At 36.7% G+C, this 12892-nt stretch overlaps 1 protein-coding gene and 1 long non-coding RNA gene across 3 annotated transcripts in view; one reads left to right on the forward strand and one right to left on the reverse strand.

The window, feature by feature from the left end:
* Positions 1-297: 297 nt before the first annotated feature.
* Positions 298-3188, reverse strand: LOC147835088 (uncharacterized). The gene is made up of 3 exons (XR_015501691.1): positions 1568-3188; positions 847-1426; positions 298-738 (listed from the first exon to the last, which is right to left on the reverse strand). It is a non-coding gene; the product is annotated as an uncharacterized LOC147835088 (long non-coding RNA).
* Positions 3189-4557: 1369 nt separating this feature from the next.
* Positions 4558-12892, forward strand: part of cblb (Cbl proto-oncogene B, E3 ubiquitin protein ligase) — a 131151-nt gene continuing 122816 nt past the window's right edge. For both annotated transcript variants that reach the window (XR_015501186.1, XM_087270865.1), the window contains exons 1-3: positions 4558-4820; positions 5443-5605; positions 6916-7166. Coding sequence is in view for 1 of the 2 variants with exons in the window: in XM_087270865.1 (XP_087126991.1) it covers positions 5453-5605; positions 6916-7166 (404 nt within the window). In the remaining variant the exon portion in view is untranslated. The remainder of the gene's footprint in view (positions 4821-5442; positions 5606-6915; positions 7167-12892) is intronic.

Genomic DNA, 12892 nt, shown 5'->3' on the forward strand with positions numbered 1-12892 from the left:
TTTAAAGCATGTTTACCTGTGGGGACTTTAATTTAGCATATATATTTGAACATACACACAATGGGAAAAGCATCTGAGGAGTATTAATAATAACTATAATACATAATAACCTTAAATATATTAAAGTTTTTATATCTTTCTGTCAAACAGACCATGATGCACAGAGAATTAAAGCATAAAGGAAAAAGTCATTAACAGCCTCTGTAATTACACGATTGTTCATCTTGTGCACTTCTATTGCTCTTTTCTCTGCTTCTGCTTCTTTTTTCCTTGCTGAAAGATATGCCCAGGAGACACTGGATCACATATCCTGTGTGTGTTTGCGTGTGTATGTGTGTGTGTGTGGTGACATGGAAGTGAATCTGAGAGCGCTGTGCTTTAATAAGCGCTGCTGTGTCGTATCGTGTGACCTCCTGGTCGTGGCCCCAGGGACCCCCATTCTCATTACAAACATAATCCATGGTGCTTTAGTGCAGACGAGGACAACTTTTTAAATGTCTGTTTTATCAAATGAAATTATTTTTTAAATCTTAACTAATTTGTTTCACTTGTAAACCACTGAATTTCCTTCTTTGATTTCTGAGAAAAACTAAAGGATGTGTTTCATTGAATCTGAACATGTCTGAGCATTTTCTTGACACATTACAGTCCCGCATCTTATTTCTTGGTTAAATGAGTCACATCTTCAATTTCTGCTTTATGTTAATGATTGCAACGTTGTCAGATTGTGTTATAGCACTATATATATATATATATACAGTGAGGCATTTTATTGTAAAACCCAACAGTCAATTTTATCAAATGAAATGTGTAGTTAACTCAAAATTTACTGAAAGATAATTCTACTCATTTGAAAAGAGTTTTTAACTCAGTGTTGAAGGTAATGAGTTAATTAAATACCTCATTACTTCAACTTAAATGGAGTAAGTCCACAGTAGTCAGTTTTTGAACTCAAATAGTTTGTAGCAATCGATTTCCTCAAATGGTTTGAGTTGCCTTAACTTATTGGGTTTTACTGTGCTCAAATTGCTTCGTTTACTCAAATGGATTAAGTTCACAGTACCCAGTACGATTAGTTTTTTAACTTAAAGGGTTTGTTGCAATCGGCTTCCTCAAACGGTTTGAGTTACCTCAACGTATTGGGTTTTACCATGTAGTAAAGCGTTTTCTGTTGTATCTTCAGGTGCAAAGATATCATTGTTTTTGGTTGCTTCCTGTTTCGCTGTCAAGTGCTGCTCATACCGTGTTTTGTAGTGGTCTGACCTCACAGTTTCACATCGGTCGGGTGTAGACTCACTCATTCTTGTAACCGTAAAGTTTAACGGTGAGTTTCCTGCTTAGACGTTTAAAGGGATAAAATAGGATGCAACGTATGTTAATATGATCATAAACTAAAAACCAATTCAAACATTGTTATTTATTCCTACTAGAAAAAGGTTAATTGCATCAACATGTCAACTAATTGTCATTAGATTATAAGTAGACTGTTGGATTGGGGTTAGTGTTAGTTGACATGTACATGCAAAGTTTCTTATAGACAGTTTAATGTCTGGTAAAGGAGCAGTACTAGAAAAAATATTATAGAAATGCATAGTAAATACTATAATGATCCATTGTATTACCATACTATACTTGAGTTGATATGCTTTGGTAAGTTGCTGTGGTACTACATATGTACCCATAAATATGCACTAACATTTCTACAACAATATACTACAATACATGACATTTTACTGTTTAATAAAGGGACTAAGCCAAAAAGAAGATGAATGAATGAATAATGCACTTTAATATAGTATGATTCAAAAACACAATAGCATTTACTATACGTTACTACAGTGTTTTGGTCACACTTTACAATAGGGTTTCATTGTTAAATGTAAGCAAATATATTTTTAATAACATGAACTAATGATGATCAATAATTGTATATCATTATTAATTCAACATTTAGGCCTACTAATGCATTATTAAAATCCAAATTCATGCTTGTTAACATTAGCTGATGTGCTGTGAGTTAGCATGAACTGATAATGAGCAACTTTATTTTCAGTAATAGCGTTAACAAAGGTGAATTAACATGGTAATGAATGTAATGTTCATGTTCGTAAATACAATAACTAACACTAAACAACCTCATTATACCTAACCTTGTTTAAAGGTTTAGTATATTTGAAATAAACAAAAAAAGTCTTCAGATGCCAAAAACAGCAGGTTAAATTTATTTTCCCAGACCAAAAAATAAAAAAATGTTGCAACCACTGCTTTTTCCATGATTCCCATGGCTGTGAATACCCAGCTAATATGATTAAGATTAAATGAAGTTCAAAAAGAGAAGAACAGAATAAACAGTAGAGGAAAATCGAGACATTCCTTATTAAAGGACCAAGACAAAATGTTCCGCCAATGGCCCACGTGGTTTTAGGGCACCTAAACATCGGACCAGTGTGGAAAGCCATTTTAACATTTGGTCTTCATAACTTTACTGTAGATGACCTATCTGTTTTCATATTACTAGTAGTCTACTAGTTATCACTTTTTCAGTTTAACAGATCAAATGTTACAAGTAACAATTTTTAAATTAATTGCATGTTTATCTAAAGCAGGGGTCACCAGTCTTGGTCCTGGAAGGCCAGTGTTCCTGCAGGGTTTAGCTTGCCTCATCAAACCTGCCTGGATGTTTCAAGTATACCTAGTGAGATCTTGATTAGCTTGTTCAAGTGTGTTTGATTAGGGTTGGAGATAAAATCTGCAGGACACAGGCCCTCCAGGAACAGGTTTGGTGACCCCTGATCTAAAGATTGGATATTAATTATCTGCAGCACTTCTTGGTAGTAGGGTGACGAGGTGGCGCAGTAGATAGTGCTGTCGCCTCACAGCAAGAAGGCCCCTGGTTCGAGCCTCGGCTGGATCAGTTGGTGTTTTTTTCTGTGAAGTTTGCATGCTCTCCCTGTGTCTGTGTGGGTTTCCTCCGGGTGCTCCGGTTTCCAACACAATCCAAAGACATGCGAAATAGGTATATTGGGTAGGCTAAGTTGTCCGTAGTGTATGAGTGTAAATGAGTGTGTATAGATGTTTCCCAGAGATGGGGTTGCAGCTGGAAGAGCATCCGCTGCACAAAACAAGTGCTGGATAAGTTGGCGATTCATTCCGCTGTGGCGACCCCGGATTAATAAAGGGACTAAGCCAAAAAGAAAATGAATGAAAAAACTTCTTGGTACTATTCCAGTTATTGTTGATAGCTATTCTTCGGAATTAGGATTAATATATTGCACTATAAAAAATTATCTGTTTGATTAATTGTAATTATATTAATTATATAATCAATTATATTAACGGTGGCTCAGTGGTTAGCACTGTCGCATCACCGCAAGAAAGTTGCTGGTTCGAGTTCGGGTTGTCAGTTGACATTTCTCTGTGGAGTTTGCATGTTCTCCCCATGTTTGTGTGGGTTTCCTCCGGGTGCTCCGGTTTCCCCCACAGTCCAAAAGACGTGCTATAGTGAAATGAATAAGTTAAAATGGCTGCAGTGTATGTATGAGTGTGAATGTGAGAGTGTATGAATGTTTCCCTGTACTAGGTTGCGGCTGGAAGGGCATTTACTGCCTAAAACATGCTGGATAAGTTGGTGGTTCATTCTGCTGTGTTGACCTCTGATTAATAAAGGGACTAAGCCGAAGGAAAATGAATGAATGAATGGTTTTTTAAAGATGGGATGTGAATTATTTACAGCACTTCTTAGTAGTATTCATCGCTATTAGCTATTCTTCAGTATTAGGATTTTATTTATTACACTATAAAAATGATCTGTTATATTAATTATAATTATATTCATTATAATTATTATTATGACTTGTTAACTTTCACTTTATTGAGATTTTAATTTTATTTGCCCTTTTGAATTGCATTATCCGATGTTGATTTTTAATCCAACATTTGATGTTTAGAATTTAACTATAGTTTAACAAAGTGTCTTTTAAAATATTATGTTATTTATAGTTCAAGTGTGAACACACGCTTGCTTAAAATACTGTTTTAACAAATGCCTGTGGTTATATTGTTATAATTACTTAATTGCCAGAAACAATGGCACAGTTACACAGTGATGACAAATGAGTAGTCTTACCTAATGAACATGAAAGTTAACGACAGCTTATTATTAAAATATGTGTAAGTAGCCGTTGAATAGTACTAAAAATAAAATACAAAAATAGATACAATAGGATTAGAGATAAAAAAACTTAGATCGTGCACTCAAGATTTTAGGTAGGCTAACCATAAATGTTAGTTGGGCTTGCCATATTACTTGTTCCATCGGAGAAAGTGAAGATGACTGAATGTACAATTTGCATAACTGGAACAACCTACAAAGCGCTTTGCACGATTTCATTGCCTCTTCATTTACGGAAATATTAAGTATGCACTTAAAATCTCCACTGTAATTGGCGACTGGAGAACTCCGTCACCTCTGACAGCACTCTCGCCCTCTGATTGGCCACTAGAGAACGCCCACTCGACTCCGCCCTGTTGGCTTCGCTGCTTTCTTGTTCCAGTACTGATTTTTAACCGAGCAGTGTCACGACCATATCATACAGCGAGAAAAGCGGGATTGTACTGCGTTTAAGCGGTTTCTGCGAGAGGATACGAAACAGCCGCTTCTCGTTTGTGAACATCTGGGCAGAGATGTAACAGTTTCCCGGCATTGGCGTTGTGTTTTTGTTGCTTTTGTTGCAATTTGTTGTGGGGACCTCCCTAAAGCCTCAACTCAGGAACTCTGACATTCCCTGTCTTGGCAGCTACACTGTTTTCCTTTTGCCGCAGTAAGTCTGGAGTTTATAGATGATACATAAGAGCAATTTTCCGCATTTTACAGTGATTGTAATATTTTTTTCTCTGTCTGATGAGTTGTCATAGCCTTCTAAGACCAACTGCTTCTTACAACGCGTTTTGCATTCTGTTTAGTGCTTTAATATTAGTTTATTAAATTAATTATCCTCAGTTCAATTGCAGGGCACAAAAGCTCTACTTTAGAGGCAGCTCAAAGTACTATGTTGAACTGCATGCTTTTTTTCTGAAAAAGTTAACCAAAACAAAGTTTTATAATATTGTTGAGTTATTTACTAATTCAAAATGGGTTTTAGAGATTTTTTTTCAGCACAGCAATCATGAATTTTATGAGATGAGGATATTAATACGTTAATATCAGACGTTTTAAATATTTAAAGTACCACATTGTAAGTTTAAAATGGCCTCAAACATATGCATCATAACCATACAGTTGCAAAGTGCAATACTTTCTCTTGGTGCTAATCGCTATCTTGATACTAATCGTTGAACTGCTATAAAAAGGTTTTCAGTTCCGCTAGTTTACAGTTCATTTGTACTGTCACACATCTGCACACATGTGTTTGTTGCCATCAGAAACATTTCTGTGTGTTACAGTGTGCAGAAAATGGCAACTGCTCTCAGTGGACGCCCACCTAACAATCGGAAAGGCCGTATTTTAGGCATTATTGACGCCATCCAGGACGCTGTCGGACCCCCAAAGCAAGCGGCCGCGGACCGCCGGACCGTAGAGAAGACATGGAAACTCATGGACAAAGTGGTAAGTGTGTGTTTACAATCTTCCTGGCGATGACGCAACAGCGCTTCCTCTGCTCTCCCGCTCTGAGAGACTTTTCCACGAAGTCTCTTGTTTGGAAGCGTTTGTTTGATACATTCTAGCAAACTGTTTACTGAGTGGCGACAAGACCGAGGAGTTTGTTGTTAGCTAAAATCAACCATCTAAAAGGCATCTATCTATATCTATCTATCTATCTATCTATCTATCTATCTATCTATCTATCTATCTATCTATCTATCTATCTATCTATCTATCTATCTATCTATCTATCTATCTATCTATCTATCTATCTATCTATCTATCTATCTATCTATCTATCTATCTATCTATCTATCTATCTATCTATCTATCTATCTATCTATCTATCTATCTATCTATCTATCTATCTATCTATCTATCTATCTATCTATCTATCTATCTATCTATCTATCTATCTATCTATCTATCTATCTATCTATCTATCTATCTATCTATCTATCTATCTATCTATCTATCTATCTATCTATCTATCTATCTATCTATCTATCTATCTATCTATCTATCTATCTATCTATCTATTATCTGTCTGTCTGTCTGTCTGTCTGTCTGTCTGTCTGTCCGTCCGTCTTTCTGTCCGTCTGTCTGTCTGTTCATCTGTCTACTTTTCTGTCTATCTATCTGTCTGTCTGTCTGTTTTTCTGTCTGTTTTTCTGTCTGTTTTTCTGTCTGTCTGTCTGTCTGTCTGTCTGTCTGTCTGTCTATCTATATCTATCTATCCATCCATCCGTCCATCCATCTATCTAACTAATATTTATTTATTTATCTATTAACCTAAGGACCTTTCTGTCTGTCTGTCTGTCTATATCCATCTATCCATCCATCCGTCCATCCATCTATCTAACTAATATTTATTTATTTATCTATTAACCTAAGGACCTTTCAGTCTGTCTGTCTGTCATTTATTGATTATATAGACAATTGTCACAGAAGTATGTTTGCTGCAAATGTCAATCATAAAATAATTAAATAAATGCATTTATGGATAAGTTCCATATATGGAAAAGTCACTCAATGTGAGAGTACAGAGGAAGCACTTGCGTCCCGCATGCATACTTTTATTTATGCAATTTTTAAAATGTAACATTACCCCATTCATCATCCATCATCTACTCCACAAATATCAAATGAAAGATGTTAGAAAAATCACCTAACTTTTTAAAATGTTTTTCATTTAATTCCTATTTTTTTAATTCCTATTTTTTCTGGAAAAATTGCTGGTTGTTTTTTTTCAGAAGTTCTCTTCTTTATTTTAGGTGAGGTTATGTCAGAACCCCAGACTACAGCTGAAGAACAGTCCTCCATACATCCTGGATATTTTACCCGACACATACCAGCACCTTCGACTGATTTTGTGCAAATACGAGGAGAACCAGAGACTCACCCAGCTGAGCGAGAATGACTATTTCAAAGTGTACATCGACAGCCTGATGAAGAAATCCAAAAGAGCAATTCGCCTCTTTAAGGAAGCCAAAGAGAGAATGTATGAAGAGCAGTCACAAGACAGGTAGGATGCTTTTTATTTCACTCTTCTGGTCAGCGCTTGTAAAAAAAAAAGTCTGTTTTTGTTCATTGCAAATTGAAAGCAATAGAGCAGAGATATAATTGTGCTCAACATAGATCATGCATGAGGTGTCTGTTTCAGCATCAGCAGATGTTCTTAAAGGTCATCTTCAAGCGCTATCATGGTTGTCAGTCTCATAACTCGTACGCCTTTTCTGTTTGACACTGATCTGTTGCCCTTTGAACGTTTTGCTGGACAGATGCAGACATTGGAGAGGTCAGGTCACATGAATGGTCTGTTTGTTGATTTTCCTCTGGTGCTTCATGTCAGCTCCAGTCAAATCGTATGGACAAAATAAAATTCATATTATACTCCATTGTTTATTATGGTGTCACAAAATAGATACTTTTTCATAATTTATATGAGTGCATTTTTGGGAAGGCAGACAAACATGAATAACAGCATTGTGAGAAAGTTGCAATCTTGAAAATACAATGTTTATATTTTGCATTATATTTAGCATTAGTGTTTATTTTGTACGTTGGAAATGTAATCATTCATTTTTGAAAAGTTTTTTATATGTTATTATTATTTATTTAATATCTCTTCACTTTTAATAAAATAATTGATAAAAAACAAGTTCTAAAAAGGTGAGAAATATGACCATATATGAATAAACCCATTTCTGACTAGGGCTGCATGATATTGGAAAAATCTGACATTGCGATATTCTGTTTCCCTGCGATATGACTATAGTTTCACCAGATGAATTGAACAGCTCTATTTGGAAAGATTTCAATAACTTAGATAAATTGGAATGATCAAGTCTTTTTCTATGCAGTGCATTTGCATAAATCATAATAAATTACAAGCATGTATAACTACATCAGAGCAAAGATAAAAGCAAAACAAACAGTGCTTTATGGTTTTCCGGAGAGTCTAACATCATCCACGCATTCAGAAATAAAGGTACAAAATCTGTCACTGGGGCAGTACCCTTTTAAAAGGTACACCTTTGTATCATAGAGGTGGACATTAGTACCTTTAGGGTACACTTTTGTACCTTTAAGTTACAATGAGGTACACATTTGTACTTTTGGGTATTAAAATGTACTTGTTAGGAAGAAAAATATAAAGGTACCGCCCCAGTGATAGATTTTGTACCTTATTTTCTGAGTGTGCAGGTACAAAAATGTAACAATCAACATAAAATAGCATGGCCGTCATTGTATGAATTATTTAAAAAATATTATAATAATGATTTTCGGTGCAATAGCACACACTCTCAGAAATAAAGATATGTGAGCTGTCACTAAGCCAGTACCTTTTCAAAAGGTACGCATTTGTACTTGAAGGGTCCATATTGGTACCTCAAAGTATAATTTATAGTACCAAAAAAATTTAAGACAAACATATTTGTACTTTTTAGGTACTAATATGTACCCTTGAGGTATTAATATGGACCTTGTAGGTACAAATATGTACCTTTTGAAAAGGTACCAACCCAGTGACAGCTTGCGTATGTAGCGGAAGCCAGCTAGTAGGTGCTGTGCAGGTAAACCTCACTCCTCTGATCTCTAAAGGTGCTCTAGCGACAGATGCTAGAGACCATGGTCTTTAGCCTCCTTGTTAGAGCAACCGACTCGCATGAGAAAGGTCGCCGGTTCGATACCAGTTCGGAGCGGGTTGGGTGGCGTAGGACCGGCGGGTTTACATTGGTGCCGTGACCCGGATGGGAGTGAGGTTTAGGAGGGTGAGTGTAACGGAGGCCAGCTAGTAGGTGCTGTGCAAGTAAGGCCGTACTCACACTAGGTACAGTTGCCTCGAACCGGGCCAAAGCACGCTTGTCCCCCCTCCCGTCTCCCCCGACGGCCCGCGCTCACACCATATCGGGCCTCGGCACGCTTACGTCATCGCTGCTGCGCTGTTCAGAAGCGCTCTCTATGGCAAGCCTTTTTAGCATTTAAATCTTTGTTCTGACTCCATAAATATATTTAGAGATATCTCTAATTATATTTTGACTAGTCATAATTGTAATTCGACTAGTCAGAATAACAATTAGAGATATCTGCAATTACAATTGTACTAGTACTAAATCAGATTGGAGATATCTGCAAATATATTATGACTAGTCATATTCCTCCATTGACTTCCATTGAAAAATATTTGCAGATATCTCTAAATAAGTTTTGACTAGTCACAATTGTAATTAGAGATATCTCTGAGTTTTTACTAGTCATAATACATTTGGAGATGTCTTTAATTTATCATATTTAGAGATATTTACAAATATATTTGAAGATCTCTAATTAATTCACTAATAGTCGAATTACAGCTGTAGATATCTTGAATTGGATTTTTGACTAGTCAAAACTCATTTAGAGATATCTGCAAATATTTTTTCAATGGAAGTCAATGGAGGAATATGACTAGTCATAATATATTTGCAGATATCTCCAATCTGATTTCGTACTAGTACAATTGTAATTGCTGATATCTCTAATTGTCATTCTGACTAGTCGAATTATAATTATGACTAGTCAAAATATAATTAGAGATATCTCTAAATATATTTATGGATAGTCAGAACAAGGTTTAAATGCTAAAACGGCTTGCCATACGCTCTCATTCAGCAGCACAGTGGAGATTTCTCTAGTTATATCGTTTCAGTCGTTTGTTATGCAGTGACATGCAGTCAAATATTTCGCCAAACAATCCTTAGGGATGCGGGGACACGCAGTCAGATATTTCGCCGAACAGATCCGCCACTTTTGGCGCTCATAAACAATCATTAAGCTCTCGTGCTGCAGGAATGAGGAGGTCTGCTGAAGGCGCGCAGCTGGAGTGCTGTGAGGAGTTTGCGTCTTTAATAAACTACGGCAGTTTGCGTTCACTGAACAGTAAGAATGATTAATAAATCCATATCAAACAGTCCCTTAAAAGTCACGTCTCGCTTTCGGGCTTTGGCGCGTTTTGCGCTCACACACAAGCGTACCGCGCCAAAGCCCAAGTGTACCGCGCTCAGGCACACCTCTTCCAACCGGGCCAGGGCCGGCCAAGTGAACCGTGCTTGAGCGCGATTCAGCGCACTCACACTTCTCAAACGATCCGGGAAACGGGCCTGGGCACGGTACGGATGGCATAGTGTGAGTAGGCCCTAAACCTCACTCCTCTGATCTCTAAAGGTGCTCTAGCGACAGATGCTAGAGGCCATGGTCTTTAGCCTCCTTGTTAGAGCAACCGACTCCCATGCGGAAGGTCGCCGGTTCGATACCAGCTCAGAGCGGGTTGGGTGGCGTAGGACCGGCGGGGTTATACGTACCTTGATTTCTGAGAGTGCTGTGGTTAGTGCCTCCCATCTCTCTTTCCCACTTCACTTTCTCTCAACCTACTGACCTGTCAAAAATAAAAGGCAAACATGCCAAAAGGATAAACATAAGATAAATATAATAATATTAATATTTAACTATTTATGTCTTTTATCTTATAATGTTTAATAAATAATCCAATCCTGTGGTGTGACAATTGCGGATACACACATTTTGATATCAATGTGTAAAATTAAAATGATATATTGTGCAGCCCTGTTTCTGATTATATACTTTAAAATGTAAAAAATTAGTCAATATAATAACATTTGAAGTGGTTCAAAACCTTTTATCAAAGTTGTCCTAAAACTATTCAACAACGCCAATTCTTATCTTATAGACAATTTTGAGAAACTTTTTGGATCCACTTTAAATTACTCTCTCTATATATAAAGTATTAATTTATTGAAGTCACTGAACTGGTGTTGTGCTGTGGTATATATATATCATTATCAGGATACTGGAGGACTTCTATTGCGATAAGAGACTGGCTGTAACTCTGATCAAGAGCAGAAGCCTTAATGAAAGAGGCTGGCTGATCAAACCTCTTGGTGGGCTGTAGAGACTCTGTTTAGGGTGAGAACAAAGTGAGATTACTAACAGAGCAAGTGTGTCTCGAGCATAAGCTGACACATGCAGAATACTCTCCCCGGGGGCCATTAGAGCTCAGACATGAAACACGGGCCTTGACTAAAGAGGAAAATCTTAGCATTCTGTTTTACTGACAGCCAAGCGTAACATTCCCAAGCATCTGGTTTAGAGCGTAGCCTCACATCAATTAAACTGCATTTAAGCCACTGACTATTTGGGTAAATACTGCACACAGTTTGATACCGCCAGAAAATAATAGCGTTTCAGCTGCTGGTTTATATCCCAGCGCTGTTGATTGGCAACTCTGGCTTGGGATTTTGGCAGAAGAGTTTAATTTTAGTAATGCTTTCGATCCCTTTCTAACCAGATCCTGCAGGGCTGAGATGATTGAGTTGAAAGTTTATTTTTTTGGGAAGGGAAGAGGTAAAGCTGCATTTGGTTTAGCCCACGGACGCCAACTGACAGGCCGTCCTGACACGTTGCTGTATCTAAAAGTGGTGACACTGGCGTTGGACAGGAGCAGGGATATCGGCTGACAGGCCGTCCATGTCTGCTGTGTTATTCTGACTTAAATCTCAGGGGAGAAGAGAGCCTCTGCTTTGCCTTCCAGCCTTTGGGTCCCTGTCCCACACAAAGGGGGCGACAGGGGTCAGGTTGTAACGTGTTCTTTTGGAGATTGCAGACAGAGGAAGGGAGGAAGAACAAAAGGAGATGACATTGAGATGAATGCAAGGCTTATGCTGGTTGATGGAGCTGACATTAGTGTGGTCTGTTGTGGTAAATTATGCTTGATAATCATGCATACTTGTTTTTGTGGCTTGAAAAGTGATGCTCTTTTTTTTTTTTTTGCTCATTTAAATAGGTTGGCAGGGTAACATGATCTAGCTTTATCTCATAGAGGAGGTTTTGGTGCTAGAATTGGTGAAAGGCATCAGAAAACATTGATCAGTACGATCAAAATATTGTTTTGAATAATATATAAGTTTCTCATGTGCATGAGGCAAAGACGAGATTTCAGATGTTTAGGTAAAAAAGAAACAATATACCATTGATACTATATACCAAAAGAATAATTGTGGAGGGGGAAGCTAATAATTTTCATTTCAACTGTAACTGTATTATGATAAATAGTAGTGCACAAATATGGGATGGGGGGGAGGGGGGTGAAGTAAACAGTTCTGAGGTTGAATGAGACATATATACAAGACATAATACAATGAATTTTGTATTGCATAAAGTCTAATTAAATTAAAGTGAATTTTAAGCCAGTTCATGTGTGGGGTAACTTCATGTGTGAGTTGAGGAGTTTTGATATATTGTTATATGACATTTTAGTGTTTCCTGTAAATCATTAAAATTCGATTTTCTTAAAAATCGATGCAATTTTACTACTGGATATACTAATGTGTAGGGCAAAAACATTGTGGATGCATAATTATTTTATATATATATATATATATATATATATATATATAATATGAAATAGGAATATATATAAAATAGGAAGCTATACAACATAACATTTGTGCATATACATTAGATTAGTCCACACTGAAGCCAAATCTGGAGCTTAATAACAAAATAACTTAGGATAACGGTCTAAAAACCAGTACACCCAAATTTGTTATAGAAAAATATTAAATAAAAATTTGAAAAAGAGGAAAAAAATTTAGTTGAAATTTTGTAATGTTTAGCAATATTTTCCTTGAATTTAATTGTATTCTCTTTCAATTTCTAAATATGTTTGATGACTAAAATATTATTTTATTA

This window comes from Danio rerio, chromosome 10 (genome assembly GCF_052040795.2).
Source record: "Danio rerio strain M-AB ecotype USA chromosome 10, GRCz13ab, whole genome shotgun sequence".
In the NCBI taxonomy this organism is placed as follows: Eukaryota; Metazoa; Chordata; class Actinopteri; order Cypriniformes; family Danionidae; genus Danio; species Danio rerio.